Below are 15,025 nucleotides of genomic sequence, written 5' to 3'. Positions count from 1 at the left end.
ACTCGGGGTGAAGCCGGAGCACCGGGCACCGCACCCGCTGGGCACTGCCCCTCCGGCACCGCGTCTGCGGACGCTGGGGCCGTGCTGGGATGAACTGGGTCGCCCTGGGCTGGGCGGTACCGGGCCGTACCAGACCGAGCCGGGCCGTACCAGACCGAGCCGTGCCGGGCCGGGCCGGTCGGGCGGAGCCGCGCTCCGCGCCGGGCGCTGTCCCGGGTGCTGAAGCCTCCCCGCCGAGACCGGCGGTGCCCGGGGTCCCGCCCCGCGGGGACCGGGCCCGGGGCCGCCACGGAGAAACCTTTCCCGGTGCGGGAGCGGTTCGGCCGCGGGGCTCCGGCCGTGCGGGTGGTCCCGGCAGTGGGAGTCCAGGCGGGACGGGGGGTGCTGAGGGGTCCCGAGTGGGCGCGGCGGTGCCGGTAGGTGCCGGCAGGGCGGAGGAGAGGTCCGGGTGGGGCGGTGCGAGGGATCCCGGCGGTGTCGGGGGTTCCAGGCGGTGCGGGGCGATACCGGGGGGTCCCGGTAGGGCGGTACGGGGGTCCCGGCGGGGCGGGGCGGTACGGGGGTCCCGGCGGGGCGGTATCGGGGGGTCCCGGCGGGGCGGTATCGGGGGTCCCGGCGGGGCGGTACGGGGGTCCCGGCGGGGCGGGGCGGTATCGGGGGTCCCGGCGGGGCGGGGCGGTACGGGGGTCCCGGCGGGGCGGGGCGGTACGGGGGTCCCGGCGGGGCAGTATCGGGGGTCCCGGCGGGGCGGGGCGGTACGGGGGTCCCGGCGGGGCGGTACGGGGGTCCCGGCGGGGCGGGGCGGTGCGGGGGTCCCGGCGGGGCGGTACGGGGGGTCCCGGCGGGGCGGTACGGGGGTCCCGGCGGGGCGGTATCGGGGTGTATCGGTGCCCGGCCCCGCCCCGCGCAGTTTGAGGATGAACCGTGGGAAAAAAACTTGGGGGGTGCGCGCGGGCCGGATCCCTCCGCCGGGCGGGGGAGGCTCCGGGCGAGCCGCGGCACCGCCTCGGCGCGCGGCGCCCTCCGCGCGAGGGAAGAGCTCCGCAGCGCGGCGGCGCCGGGACCGCGGCGCAGCCCCGGGGACAGGGCTCGGCCCGGCGGCGCCGCCGCCCCCGGGACGGACGCGCCCGCGGCAAGATGGGCGCCCTGGCCCTGGCCCTGGGGATTTTCCACTACCTGGGGCTCTACCTGCAGCTCGGCGCCGCCTCCCGGCACCCCCCGTGGGACGCCCCGGCGGCGGGCAGCAGCGGTGAGGCGGCGACGGCGGCCGGGGCTCGGGAAGGGGGCGGCTGAGCGGCGGGAGCTCCCGGGGCTCGGTGCCCCGCGGGGCTGGCGGCGGGTCGGGGCGGCTCCTGCCCGGGCGGCGGGACGGGTGCGGGGGATCGGGGATCCCGGTCGGGCTCCGCCGCCGAGGGCAGCCCCGTGTCGCGGTCGGTCGCGCCGGCGGCTCGAGGAGCGGGGGGCAGCCGGGGCGAGCTGGGGTTGGGCTTCGCCGCTCCCGTCTCCGGAGCCCGGGGGGCGGCCTCTGCCTTCGCCGCTGGGCTGCCGAGTCGGGGGCTCTGCACGGTGCGTCCCGGTGCCTGCAGCCACCCGCACCCGGCGTCCGTGAACCTCCCGGTGCGCCTCCCGGTGCCCGCCGCCGTCCGCACCCCGTCTCCGTGTGTCTCACGGTGTCGCCGCCACCACCCGCACCCCGCGCCCGTGAACATCTCGGTGCGCCTCCCGGTGCCGCCGCCCGCCCCGCCGCGCGATGCCCCACGCCCGGCAGCGGGGCTCCCCGCCGCCTCCCGCTCCTCCGCTCTCTCCGGTGCACGGTGGTTCGGCGGGTCCGTGCTGCCGAGCCCGCTGGGATCCACCGGCGTTGGGAAGGGAAACCTCTTCCTGCCTCCTGAACCCTCCGGTGAGGAACCTGGCGTGGGGGCAGCTCCCTCGTGGGTACCGAGAAGGTGACAGGGCACCAAGCCCCCTCGGAGGCGGCTGCTGAGACCCTCCTCACCTTCTGTGGAGTGACACGGGCACATTCAATCTTAGCCCGAGGAGTGACCACGGGGACATGCTGGGTGCCGGGTCCCAGCTCTTCCCCCGACCCAGCTCCGGGGCCTCCGGTGTGCGGAGGACCCACTCCTGCCCCAGGAGCCTCCAGGCACACGACGCCTCGGGTCATGCCGGGCTGGCAGGTGTGAGGTGTCCCGCAGTTTGTGGTGTCCCGCAGCAGTGCTGGGCTGGCAGGCACCTGCCTGCCCGGGGAAGGGATGGTCAGCCTCTGCATTGGGGCTTCACAGCAGGAGAGTTTCCAGACCTGCCAGGCTGGCATGCCAGACGGAAATGTGGGTGAAGAGCCTCCATTAGCCACCGCTGCTCCCCACAAAAATTCAGCAATAGGCAAATAAATAGTGAAATGGTCGCTGTGTGGGAACAGGGAGCCGGGGAGATGAAATATTCTGGGAGGGCGAGTGCACTTTGGAGCCACATTACAGCTTGCTACTCGAGCAGTTCTGCAGCAACTCACTTAATCACAACAGAAACCTTTATTAACGATACTGAAAAGCAGTGAATAAGTGGGTCATGTATAATAAGCCATTTGTGTTCAGTAGGTGAATACCAATTTGATAAAAGCTGTGTGTGCTGAAAACCTGTATAAATCGCTGTTTAGCAGATCGGAGACTGATCATTTCATTACTGGCTGGTGCAGCTTTCCCTCCACACCACGAGAGTCCAGCAGGTTGGAGACGTGGAGCAGAGAGGGGCTGTGGCCAGCGGGATGGGCTCGGCTGTGGCTGGCGGGCAGGGGCAGGTCCTGCCAGGCTCTGCCCGCAGCAGGCAGCGCCCAGAGCTCGCTGCCATCTCTGCCCGGTGCTGGAGGCCTGCAGGAGCCTCCACGGCATCGCAAGGCTCTGCCACAGCCCCAGAGCGCGTTCGTTCTTCCTTTCAACTTGTCCGCGCCGGATGCAGCCGGGGAATTGACCGGGAGCAGTGCGTGCTCCGCAGGCATCGGCGAGTGGCCGTGAGCACCCCTGGGGCACGGGCACCTCCCCCATCCTGCTACCCCACAGCGGGCAGCGGGGTTCTGCTCGGCTGTGGGGAGGGAAAAGTCACAAAGAAAGTCCTTTACCTGCTGCCACAGCAAAGGCTCTGCCTTTGGCAAGGATGAAGCCAGGATGGGCTCCGACTGCCCCGTGAGAGCATCTGAGCCGCAGGATTTTTCCCACCATCCCTTCCCTACCCACAGTGCCGCTGCCTCTCCCCCTTCTCTCCTCTCCTCAGGCTGGCTCCTTCAATTATTCATGCCCCCCATTGCAGCCTGTGCACGCTGGGTTGCTGCCATCGGTTTTCTCATGCACTGGCTGCGAAGCTCCAGCCGCTTTCCCAGCCTGCTGGCTCTGGAGCGGGGCAGGGGAGCCGTGCCGTGAGGAGGAGCTGCCCGGCTTCTTCCCGGCATCGTGTACGGGCGATTCCGCCTCGCCTCAGCGGAGCCGCGGCTGGAGGCTGGAGGGAGCGGAGCCCCGGCTCCCCAGGGCGCTGCCCTGCTCCGTTCCCGCACACCCCAGTGATTATTCTATCAATTACTTTCATAAACACTTTGCATTCTGCCGGATTTTTGCACACTTCCTGGTGGGAATTCTCCACGCGATGTGTTTTTCCTGCTGCTGTTCGTGCAGTCATTCAACGCAATTACATCTGACACCTCTCCTCATCAAACGTCTGGGCTTTCTCTTCCCTTGAAGCGGCTGACAGACGACGGGCCAGACACTGGGAATTATTACGTTAGGACAGTGACAGCTAATTTTAATCATAACGTTCCCCGTGAGCGAGGCAGGAATCAACCAGCGGTCCGGGAGCCGTGGGCAGCACGGCAGGGCTGGAGTGAGGACCTGGAGTGGGCCAGGGAGCTGGAGGCTCTGCACTGCTGCCTCTTGGTAAGGGGCTGCTCCGGGGAACAGATGGATGCCCAGGTGGGCACCTGCTGGGCCCTCTCCCCTTCATGGCTCCTCTGGGGTTTTGGTTCATGGCGTGAGTGGGGCTTGTGCATCTTGGGACAGACAGCCCTTCCTGGCCCTGTCCTTGACAGCTCTGGCTCTCTCCGAGCTCCTCTGTTCCGTGGCTGTTTCCCCTCCTGCAGGGCCCGTTCCTGCCTGGCTGTCCCCTCCCTACGGCTCCACCTGCGGTGGGTGCCCGGTTGAGCACCGGGGATGTTGGCTGGGCTCGGCTGTGACGGGTGCATTCATGACTTGTATCGTGTGCTCCGTGTGAAGCTGGGTTGGGATGAGCTCAGCAGTGATGGGGTGGGCAGAGCCGGGCAGAAAGGTGCCGTGTCCGTGAGCTCTGGGGGACAGCACCAGCACCTGTGTGTGCTGTGGGCAGCTCTTGGCAGCAGCTGCCGGTGCCAGTGGTTCAGGTTTTGGGTGCTGGGTGTGAGATCCTGTCTGCCCCCTCCCGTTCCTACTGAATGATTCCAGGTGAGAATCCTACCCTGGCTGCTGGGAGCCATCCCCTGGCAGAGAGCAGCACCAGAGCGAGGGGTGGCTGCAGGCTGGCTGCACACACTGCTGGAGCCCCACAGGGAGCTGTCAAAAAAAGGCCGTTTTAGGGCTTTGCTACTTATACTATCAAATAGCAGCTCTTCCTTGAGCCTCTTGGGAGGGAATTTTCTGAGAACTGTGAGTCCCCAGGAGCCAGATGGGAGCAGCAAGTCCCCTTGCATGGGCAAAGCTTTGTGTAGCCGGGGCCAGACTGGAGACACTCACCACTGACCTTGCCCTTGCTGAAGGGGTTAAACATTAGGGGAGTGGGAAGTGCTGGGGGCAGGAGCTGGGGCAGCCCAACACGAAGGGGCATTGTTGGAAGCATCTGCAGTTTTCAAGGTTAATTCCATCTCTCTGGTGAGGTGAGTGCTGGCCTGATCACTGAGTTAGGTGGGTATTTTTGTTTTTAATTCACACGCTGCACATTTGAGCTCCTTCTGCTGCTCATATGACAGTAAAGAGGGGCAGGGCAATGGCGCTGCCATCCCCAGCGTGTGGTGGGAGCCTCCCGGGCTGACAGGGGCCAAGGGCCTTCTCGTGGGAAGGGAGGTCTGGAGCAGAGCAGCGCTCCCCGGAGCGCTCTGCCCGCTCGGCCGCCGGGTTCATGCCGCGCTCGCCCCGGGGCGAGCAGCCCTGCCCGCAGGCTTGTCAGGAGGAGACGCATCCACAGCTGTTCGTGCCGGTGGGAAGGGGAGGAGAGGGGAGGGAGGCTGCAGCCCGACCTGTGCAGCAGCCTTCGGCAGAGCCGCTGTCCCCGCGGTGGGGAATCGGTCACACAGGCACCGCGGTAGTGCCCAGATCTCTTCTGGATCCATCCGGAGGGTGCCTCCCGATCCCCCGGGATGGCTCTTTCCCAGGCAGGCTGTGCCAAGGGCTGGGGGGTGCTGTGGCAGCCAGGAGGGTCCATCTGTGTCTGGGTCCCTGCTCTGTCCGTGTCCCGGTGCCTTTGCTGCCGGCAGGACAGGGCGCCCCTGCCGCTGTCCATCAGCCACGGGAGCCGCGGGCTCCCGGGAAGGGGAGGGTGCTGGGAAGGTCACGGATGTCTGGGGAAGGGACGGTGCTGGAGGGACTGTGGGTGCTTGGGGAGAGTGTCAGTGGTGGTGGGTTCTGTTGGACTCATTTGCTTTTCCTGCAGCGCTGCAGCACAAGCCCAGCAGGTCAGAGCCGGCCCCACACCAGGGACGCCGGGCAGGGGCTGGATGGACCCAGGAGCGGGAGCAGAGGGACATTTCAGCTCCCCCAGCCCCTGTCCCTGCCCAGCGTGGGACGGAGCCAGCCTCAGCCCTGCTGCCTGCTTGGCTGTCACCCCACCAGCCCGGCTGCAGCTCCAGTGAGGGGCTCCAGCTCCCTTGGGCAGAGAAAGAGGCTTCTGACTCCCGGTTTAGGGAAAAAATCCCTCCCAGAGCAGGAGCCTGCACTGACTGGGTGATTAACAGGAGTTTGCAAATGTCCAATGCATATTTCATTGTTCCTTGATACATCTTTACAAAACAATTAGCCTGAGTTGGTGCCCGTGCCGCTGCTCTGGGGCTGTCCTTGGTGGGGGCTGTAGTGGGGGGCTGTGGAAGCTGGCACAGCTGAGGAATGGCAGGCAGCAGGCAGAGTCCTGCAGGGGCTTTCTGTGCTGTGTGGGGCCTATGGATGAGGCAGGGGATGGAGCAGGAGTCTGTGGAAATTTCCAGGTACTCAGGCAATGCACAACCTGCTCTTGCCCCAGCACAGCCCCATCCCTGCTGCTGGAGCCCCCTCCCCGTGCAGAGCGTGACCAAGGTGAGTGATGTGCCCACCGCAGGTCTGTCTCTGCTTTATGAGAACACCAAGCTGTCCCAGCAGGCATTTTCAATTCTGTTTATCTGTGTTTCCCCATTGAGTTCATTTTATTTCCCCTGATTTTTATTTCCTGGAAGATTTATTGATCCTGGTGTTCTCAGTTTATGACAGGTAGCAGGCCATAAAGCACAGGGAGCAGCGGCCCCCTCCCTCCCTCTGTGGAGATGTGGCTCCAGTGTCAGTGGGGGCAGAGGGATGGGGCTGGGGGGGCAGGGACCGGGATGCTGTGGGGACAGAGCAGTGGCCAGAATTGGTGACTTGTTCAGTGTTCACAGGAGCAGTGTCCAGGCAGCTTGGCCAACCCAGTGCAGGGTGATGCCCAGCCTGGGGGGACCCAGATCCCCACTGGTGTCCCTGTGAGGGGGCAGGGCTGGGGGACACCGAGTCGCCTCTGTCCAGGCGGGGCTGGCGTCCTCGGCATCCATCAGGGGAGGCACATGGTGCCTTCAGGACATAGCTGAAAAATGTGTCCCCAACAAAAGGTGATGACCCTGGGTATCCATCTGCAGGATCTATGCACCTCTGGATGTGCTTGGAGGTGGCTGAGCTCTGGGGTTAATTAGTACATACACTTCCCAATTAAAATCGGAAAGAAAGAAGACGCTTGATTCAATCCAGCCTTTTCTCAGCTTATCTGCCAAATTCCCATCTGTGGGAGCAGATTTTAATTGTGTTCACAGTAATTTGGACCTGGCTGGAGCCCTCAGGCCATTACCCCACCTCTGCACTGCTGGAGCTGTGGTGGCTGGGGGGCTGGTGCAGGCTCTGCTGGGACCCACTGGCTCTGGCCATTGCTCCTGCCAGCAGGAATTCTGTGGGGCAAGAGCCTGATCCTGGCTGCAGCCAGGGAACGGGTGGGTGAGTGCTGGCTAATGACTGGACACAACAGCCTCAGCACCACTGTGGCATGGAGGAACCCTTTGTGCCAAGAAGACCCCCCTGCTCCTCCCACGTCCCTCAGTCACCAGAGCTGTTCCCTTGCCTGGGGTTCCCTCCCTGCCCGGCACAGAATCCATGTGGCTGCTGGCACCAGGCTCTGGGTGAACACAGTGTGGGAACAGCACTGGGAAACCCACCAGGACACCCTGCCTGGGTAAACCCCAGCGTTGGGTATTTTCCTCTGTTCCCTGCTGAGATGGATTAAAGGAAAGCGATAAGTGGATGGGATTTCCATGCGTCCAGAGGGACAGGGAGATATTAGCAGTATTAACTTTTTGTCTGGGCTGGTAATAATTGGTTTTCAGAGGGATCAGGGCTGGAGAGAGTGTTGCTCCCGACAGGCTGTGTGTCCCAGAGGGCTCCGGTGGCTCCAATGGGACCTGCACTGTGGCTGTGAGCTGGCAGTGCCGGCAGCATGAGGGGGTGAGTGGAGACAGGAGCACAGGGCACCCTCGGAAGCCAAAGCAGTGCCCGGGGTGTGCAGGGGGCAGGCTGCCCTGTGCCCGTGCTGTGCCACGGAGACGCCGCTGCACCGATCGTGGCAGCAACGTTTGCCGGTGCCCTGCACACTGGGGCCGTCTGTACGGAGGAACAACAGTCTCTCCAGAGGAGATGAAAAGAATTCTAATTACATCTCTGAACAATATTTGTTTTGAGCGAGGAAAGCAAACCATATGGCATGTGGGAGCCTGTTTGGGGCCGCATTAAGTGAGGATTTGTTTTTCAGTTATGTGCTGATCTGAGTGAGATGTGATCATGCTCTATTTATTTCCTTCACCTCAGAGGTGTGGCAGGTCCTGCACTTGTTCTGGGGCAGGGCCTGAGGGATGCTGAGGGAGCAGGGGCCACAGGTTCCTGCTCCCTCCCTTTCCCCCCCCTGCTCTTTGCAAAGTGCCTGGGAGGGGGGGCAGGCACCTCTGCTGGGAGTGGGGAGGGGATGCTGGTGTGGGAAAGGAGAAGCTGGGGATGATGAGGACCTGTCTGCTCTGAGTAGGGGCTGGGTTTGGCCAGGGAAGGATCCAGGCACTCCTGGTGACTCTGCCTGTGTGGCCAGTGGCATTGTCCTTCACCGGGACAGTGCTATGTCCCCGCAGGCACCCACAGCCCTCGCTCTGTCTCCAGCAGCTCTCTTCACCGAGACCCCCCACGACATGACGGCGCAGGCGGGTGAGGATGTGGAGATGGCGTGTTCCTTCCGCGGCAGCGGCTCCCCCTCCTACTCCCTCGAGATCCAGTGGTGGTACGTCCGCAACCACAAGGACTGGACGGACAAACAGACGTGGGCTTCCAGTCAGGTAATGCCCCTCGTCCTTCTCCACGGCAGCAAGGAAAGGCAGAGCCCTTCAGGCAGAACTGCACTTGCCATGGGGAAGGGCTTTGTTTGCAGCCACGGTTGGGTTTTGGTGGGACCCCAGCCCACAGCAGCACTCCTGGTGCTGACCAGACCTGCAGAGCAGGGTTTCACCCTCTGCTCTGACAGAGAGCAGCCGAGGATCCTGTGCTGCAATCAATAGGCTGCATGGGCTGCTCCGAGGATGCTGCACCGAGGATGCTCTGGGGCCAGTGGGGCCGGGCTGTCCTGGCCACCCTTCCCAGCCAAGGGGCTGCCTGGCCCATTGCCAGGTCCCATCCCAGGCTGAAGCTTTGTTTATTTTTATTGTGCTTGTGCCTTTGCCTATCTCATCACCAGCTCATCCCTCCTGGCCCTGCACCCTCCACCCCTCCCTTGTCCCCTGTTCCCCTGTGTACTCGTCCGGCAAACAGCCTCTCTTTATTTCTCTCTCTGTTCACACAGAGATAAGGGCCACAGAATGGGAAACAGCTTTGGGGATTTTAATGAGTCTTTATTGTAGTGACTTTGGCAGGGCTGCTGCTGGTGTTGCCATAAACTGAGGAGCCTCAGGGCAGTGCAGCCAGGACGGGTGGAGCGCTGCCAGGGGTCGAGGGTGGGCAGTGCCAAGGGTGTTGGAGGCATTGGGAATGCACAGCCTGTGGCGGCTGGGGGAAGGTTGGTGGCAATGGCAAAGTGCTGGCAGTGATGGGGACAGAGTTCCAGAGAGAGGTCACTGCTTGCAGCAGTGATGCCACAGTGATCAGGGCTCCATCCCCACTCCTGGATCGTGGGGAGCACCTGGAGCTGAGATGCAGTGGGACCTGTGGGTGAGCACCCCACCCTCCCTGGCTGCTGTGCTGCTGCTGCTCCCTCCCATCCCGGGTACCCAGCATGACTTCATCTGCCCTGGGTGCCTGGGTTTGCTGGGGTTGGGCAGACTTTTCTCTCTTTCCCCTTCTCCCTCTTCCTTCCTGCTTGGGGCAGCCATCCTGGGAGAGGGAAGGGGTCTGGTGGGGTGAGCTGACCATCTCTATTCTCTCTCTGGTTTTCCCCTACCCTGCTTTTTCCACAGCTGAAATCATCACCACCAGAGGAGCCCGGGAAAGAGGCGACAAAAATCAGTGTGAGTTTGGGTGATGGTTCTTGTTGAGGGCTCAGCAGGACATTCTGCTGGTCCCAGTGACACAGGCTGGGAACACCAGGGTGGGAACACCAGGGTGGGAGACTTGGGTCTGCCTTGGCTCAGTCCTGGGGGTGACCAGGGTAAGGGGTGGCTGCCCTGCTCCCCCTGGCACCAAGAGGCACAGCCTGGACCCTGAGCCTCGTCCAGCATCTGAGTGACACATTAATGCCAGGGATAAAATAATCCAATTGACTCGGCGGATTAGCATCCCAAAGCCATTTAGGCTCATGTGAGCAGAATGAGGAGCTGCTAATCAGTTAAATAAAACACTCCTGCCCTTCTGCTGCCAGGTGTGTGCCCCCCTGGCTCTCCCTGCCTCAGGGAGCTCTGCATTTAGGGGTGCCACAGACAGAGCAGTGCTGGAAAGTTTCCCACTATCACCTGGCAGCCTCTCCTGGCACTTCTATGTTCCTTCACTGAGTGAGCAAGGGGGGATGGGGCTGGTCAGGCACTCGTGGCTTCTCAGATACGTGCCCCCCACTCCCAGGATCAGTCTCTTATCTCTGGAGAGCCCTGTCCAAGGGGGAGCATCACCTTTCAGCACCCACTTGCAGGATCAGTGCATGGCTGTCTTGGTGGTAATAAATCCCCTCCAGAGGTCATGTTCCCTTTGATTAATTGACACCCACAATCCATATCCAAATCAAAGCAGGCTCCTCCAGGAGTTGCTCCTCACCAGGGTGCTGTGACTCCCTGCCCCACAAACAGCAAAGTCCCAGGACTGCTGCTGGAGCAGCCAGAGCCTGGGCTCTGCCTGCCCTGTCTGCTCAGCTCGGGGGGCTGCTGCTCTCTGCATCCCACCCAAGCCCTGCTCCAGGGCCAGGAGGGGCTGTGGCGGGTGCATGGAGCCATGCTGGGGCCAGCACTCCCTCTCAGCTGAACTGGTGCATGTTTCAGCATAATTAGGCAGTTAATTGCACACTGGGATGGAATTGATGGGTGTGTGAGTGTAACCAGGATTTATTTTGAATCATTCGACGTCTCTGCTGCTTCCTCCAGATCCAGCCAGCAGGGAGAGGCTGGAGCTTCAAACCTCTTTTGTTTGTTGTTATTTCAAATGTCCTTGGTCATTAAGTGTTTATGGAATGGAGGAGGTAAATGAGCATGGGCGGTTCTGATGGAATGTGAGGTACAGCCACAACAGCAGGTGACAGGGAGCAAACAGCAGGGTCAAACAGTGAGGGGGGGATGTAAATCCCGAGGAGGAGCCACTGTGCCCGGCACCTCTTGGCTGTGTGTTATCCACCAAACACACCTGGTGCTGGAGATGCTTTGCGGGGATGAAGAGCAGTGAAACGTGATGAGTTTGGATTTATTTTTTCCCCCTTTGAATCCAACGGCACAGCACAGGGCTGAGCTGGGGCTGGGCACAGCAAATCTGCCCATCCTGGCCATGCCAGGGGCTCTGCCCCATTCCCATGGGCAGTGAGGGCCATCGCTGCCCTGCCTGTGCTGGTGGAGCCACAGGAGTTATGGCCTGTCATAAAATCTTCCCTCCTGAGGCTCAGTGACCTGCTGGGCAGCGGCTTCATGGCCACTGGTGGCACTAGCAAATTGGGGTTTTATTTTATTAGTTCTAAATTTCCCAGCCATTAATTTCAGTGACTTCTGGCTCTCTCGATGAAGAGGTTTTTTTTGAAGCTCTTTTCCCATGACAGTCTCAGCATCTGGGCACACTTGTACCATGGCCTGGCAGCTCCTGCCCCTGACTTGTCCTGTCCCGAGAGACCCACACTTGGAGCAAGGCAGGATTGGGGCTCATGGCTGCACATGGCCACTGGGCAGGCCTGAGGTGCTGTTTGGGGTGGCCCTGGCTGTGACCTGTGGCACCAGCTCTCTCTCAGCAGCCCGTGGCGTGCAGGGCAGCTGAATGCAGCAGCCTGTGTGTGCTCACGTGTGTTTGTACTTGCACGTGTGGGCAGGTGTCTTCATGTTCCAGCACTGGATGCCACCACAGTGAGGGGACATTGAGGGGTCCTGGTCTCCTGTGCTGGTTGGGGTGGATTTTCCCCCTCTCCAGCCACATTTCCAAACACCATAAAATCCTCAGCTAACAAATGCAGCGGCGAGTAGAAAAACGGCCTTTGCCATCCAGTGTGATTATAGGGAACAGAGCCAGGGGCCTCGGGGTGGGTTATAAATCTGATTTATTGACCCAGCCCAGAGCAGCCACGGCTCTGGCTAGTGAGTAAGTCTTAAATTTCATTGGGTGATAAATACTGAGAGCGAATCAATTTGGTAGAAAAGCTAATTAGCCAGCGTGGTTCCGCATCGATCTCTGAGCCCCGCGCGGCCGGGTGCGAGCCAGGGCTTCCATCATCCTGCGGGCCCAGGCTGGGGCTGGGTCCCCCCGCACCAACTGCACCAGCCTTTACCATGTCCTCGCCAGCTGGGCCGTGGCGCGGGGTGGTGGCACACGGCCGGGGGTGGCACTGACCCGGGTGTCTGGGGGGCAAGGGGAGTCCTGGAGCCCCCTGACCGCCCGTCTGCCCCGATGCAGGTGGTGAAGGTGGTCGGCAGCAACATCTCCCACAAGCTGCGGCTGTCGCGAGTGAAGCTGGAGGACGAGGGCACGTACGAGTGCCGGGTGATCGACTCCAGCGACGGCAAGGCACGGCACCACAAGGTGAAGGCGTACCTGCGGGTGGAGGCAGCGGGGGGCCCGGGGCACCCCCAGGACACCGAGCTGCGGGAGGCGCCGCTGGCAGAGCTCGCCGCGCCGGGCTCGGCCCACGCACACCACCACCACCACCAGCACAAAGCCGGGAAGGAGCTGAAGAAGCGCTCGGCAGACTCCTCCTGTGTGCTGTAGGTGGGCGCTGCGGGGGGACGCCGGAGCCCCCCTCCGCCCCGGACTCAGCGGAGCCACCGAGGGTCCCGCAGCCCCTGCCAGAGACTGGCCCCGCCACCCCGTCCCGTCCAGCACCCCTCGCCACCTCCCTGTCCCACAGGCGCCGCGGGTTTCTCCCGGGCCCAGCGGTGCCGGGCTCGGCGTGGTGCGGGAGCCGGACCTGTCAGCGCATCCGTGGCTGCACCGCTGGGGCTGTGCCCGGGGCCGGGGCGTGTGTGTCCCCATCCCCCGGCCTTGTGCGGGTGGGCGCCCGCTGCCGCCGCGGTGCCGCGGGCCGTGCTGTGTCCCAGCTCTCTGCCCAGTGGGACCCTCCTGCCCACGGGACCCTCCCTGCCCTCCCCCGTGCTTCGCAGACCCAGCCGCCTGTCCCTGTAGGTTGCCCCGTTTAGTTGCTCGGTTCCAGCCCCACAGTGCGTATCTAAGTTCCAGCCTCCATCCTACAGCCCGTGTGTATCCCCCCAACCCCACCCTGCCCTGCCTGCCCGCAGCCCCCAGCAGCACGTCAAGGCCTGAGCTCAGCAGAGGAAGGACGGCACGGCACATTCCCGCATCGCTCAGCCAGGCAGCTGCCCGTGCTCCGTGTATGCCCGGGAAGGTGTGCCCGGGAAGGTGTGCCCGGGAAGGTGTGCCATGGCGCTGCCCCCTTCACCCATCACTCCTCCTCCCCCGCGCATCTCACAGCGCACGGGGCGCTCACCCGCCAGCCCCGTCCAGCGCGGCCCCATCCCGCTGCCCGTGCTGCCGTGGCTCTCGGCCCCCTCTCGGTCAAGCATCCCTCCCCACCAGGCCACAGCACCACATTGCCCCGGGCAGGGTATGGCCCGCGGGCTGCCGCAGTGCAAACAGCAGAGCCCGTCCCTGCTGTCCCCACGGGTGACCACGGCCACTGGGGACGGAGCTGTGGGGAGAGGGGGGTCCCGAGCCTCCCCGCCCGGGTGCCGGGTGCTGCTCCCCTGCTGCCCCCCAGCCTGCCACCATCAGACCTGCTGCAGCTAATAAAGCTCTTTAAACGAAGCCTCCGTGCTCTCTGTCTGTGGCACGGCAAGGAGACAGGGCTTTGGCACTGCCTCGGGTAAAAAGGGGCAGAGCTGGGGCTGCTGGACTGTGGGGATGGGCATGAGGGTGGGCACCGACATCATCACCTGCAGCTGAGGGCTCAGAGCTTTAAAAGCTGAAGGTGGGGAGCTCCTGCCCAGCCTGGGAGCTGCTGCCCCAAGGGATGCAGGACACAGCAAGGTCCCAGGTGAGCTGGGGATGCTCCATGCTGTGGCTGTGGAGTGCTGGGTGCTGTGGGGTGGCTGGGTGGGATGCCAGGTGAAATCCTGACACACACCTGGGCAGTCAGACCAGATTTCCAGTCCGGTGGGAGGTGGGGTACCCAAAGCAGGGTGCTGGCTGCCCCTGGGGCCTGGCTCTGCCTCTCCAGTGGGAAAACAGCTCTGAGCACTGGCAATGCCCAGCCTAGCCCAGCTGCCTGGAATCCTGCAGCTCCTTTGAAGCTTGGTACTCCTTGGACCTCCATCATGCTCACCCCTTGCTGTGCTGGTGAGGAGAAAGAGCTGGTGGCTCTTTCTGCCACCAGAGGTGTCAGCCTGTGCTGGGGGCAGGAACAGGCAGAGGTGGCTGGTGTCTCTGGAGCCATGGTCACCTCTGCCACTTGGAGAACTGTGGTCTTGGAGAGCAAAGGGTACAGGAGAAAAACATTCAGGAGCTGCAGGGCAGCAGCTGTAAATTATTGCAGCAAGTTTTTTCCAGTAATGGTGCTGTGCCATAGCAATTCATGGCAGAGCTGTGGGGCTGGGGTTATGCTCAAATACTGTCAGGGAATGGGATTGCTGGGAGAAGAGAGACTGGGATGCACTGGTCACCAGTGCAGCAAAACACAGGACATAGCAGAGGAAAAGGAAGACCCAGGGACATGCTAGGGAGGGCAGGAGGCTGCAAATCATCTCAAACAGGGAATAAACAAATTGCTGTGCAGCACAGTGATTTGTAAAACCTGGAGGTGAGCTTTAACAATAACAGGTTTTATTAGAAGAGATTAGTTTTACCGAATTTATAGGAAATCTTGGGAGCAAGAGTGGAGGAGAGGACCCTGCTGGATCTGTGTGCATAGCTCAGCAGTGGCTGGTGCCAGGGGCTGTGTGTGGGACTGTGCCCCCAGCACAGTGTGGCAGTCCCCCAGGGTCCTGACTGTGTTTGTGCATGGAGGAGGCAGCTGGACACGGTTTTCTTTGCTCTCTGATCCCAGAGAGTGTGACTGGAGTGGGGGGAGCTGGGGGTCCCCACCCCAGAGTGTTGGGGGTGACTTGGTGGAGGACAGTTCTGGTGGCAAAATCCCGGGGCTTGTGCAGGGGCTGAGCTTA

The 15,025-nt window shown here is 62.7% G+C and overlaps 1 protein-coding gene across 2 annotated transcripts; it reads left to right on the top strand.

The window, feature by feature from the left end:
- The first annotated feature begins 1,076 nt into the window (after window positions 1-1,076).
- On the top strand, window positions 1,077-13,673 carry VSTM2L (V-set and transmembrane domain containing 2 like). 2 transcript variants are annotated; one of them, XM_021547326.2, is made up of 4 exons: window positions 1,077-1,249; window positions 8,415-8,587; window positions 9,698-9,748; window positions 12,309-13,673. In XM_021547326.2, exons 1-4 carry the CDS (start codon window positions 1,138-1,140, stop codon window positions 12,618-12,620), a joined length of 648 nt encoding a protein of 215 aa, XP_021403001.1. In that variant the 5' UTR covers window positions 1,077-1,137; the 3' UTR covers window positions 12,621-13,673. The 2 variants fall into 2 exon arrangements, with proteins under 2 accessions (XP_021403001.1, XP_021403002.1); XM_021547327.2 differs by having other exon boundaries at window positions 1,078-1,249; window positions 8,418-8,587.
- The last annotated feature ends 1,352 nt before the right edge of the window (window positions 13,674-15,025 follow it).

This window comes from Lonchura striata, chromosome 17 (genome assembly GCF_046129695.1).
Source record: "Lonchura striata isolate bLonStr1 chromosome 17, bLonStr1.mat, whole genome shotgun sequence".
Lineage (NCBI taxonomy): Eukaryota > Metazoa > Chordata > Aves > Passeriformes > Estrildidae > Lonchura > Lonchura striata.
Note: the sequence above shows the minus strand (reverse complement) of the source record. Positions and strands in the feature narration are given on the sequence as shown.

Bases quoted from the DNA above. Each gene is read 5' to 3' on its own strand.
- VSTM2L (XM_021547326.2), top strand. From the start codon at position 1,138: ATGGGCGCCCTGGCCCTGGCCCTGGGGATTTTCCACTACCTGGGGCTC. The intron at 8,588-9,697 runs GTAATGCCCCTC...CTTTTTCCACAG, and splicing joins AGACGTGGGCTTCCAGTCAG to CTGAAATCATCACCACCAGA. The intron at 9,749-12,308 runs GTGAGTTTGGGT...GCCCCGATGCAG, and splicing joins AAGAGGCGACAAAAATCAGT to GTGGTGAAGGTGGTCGGCAG.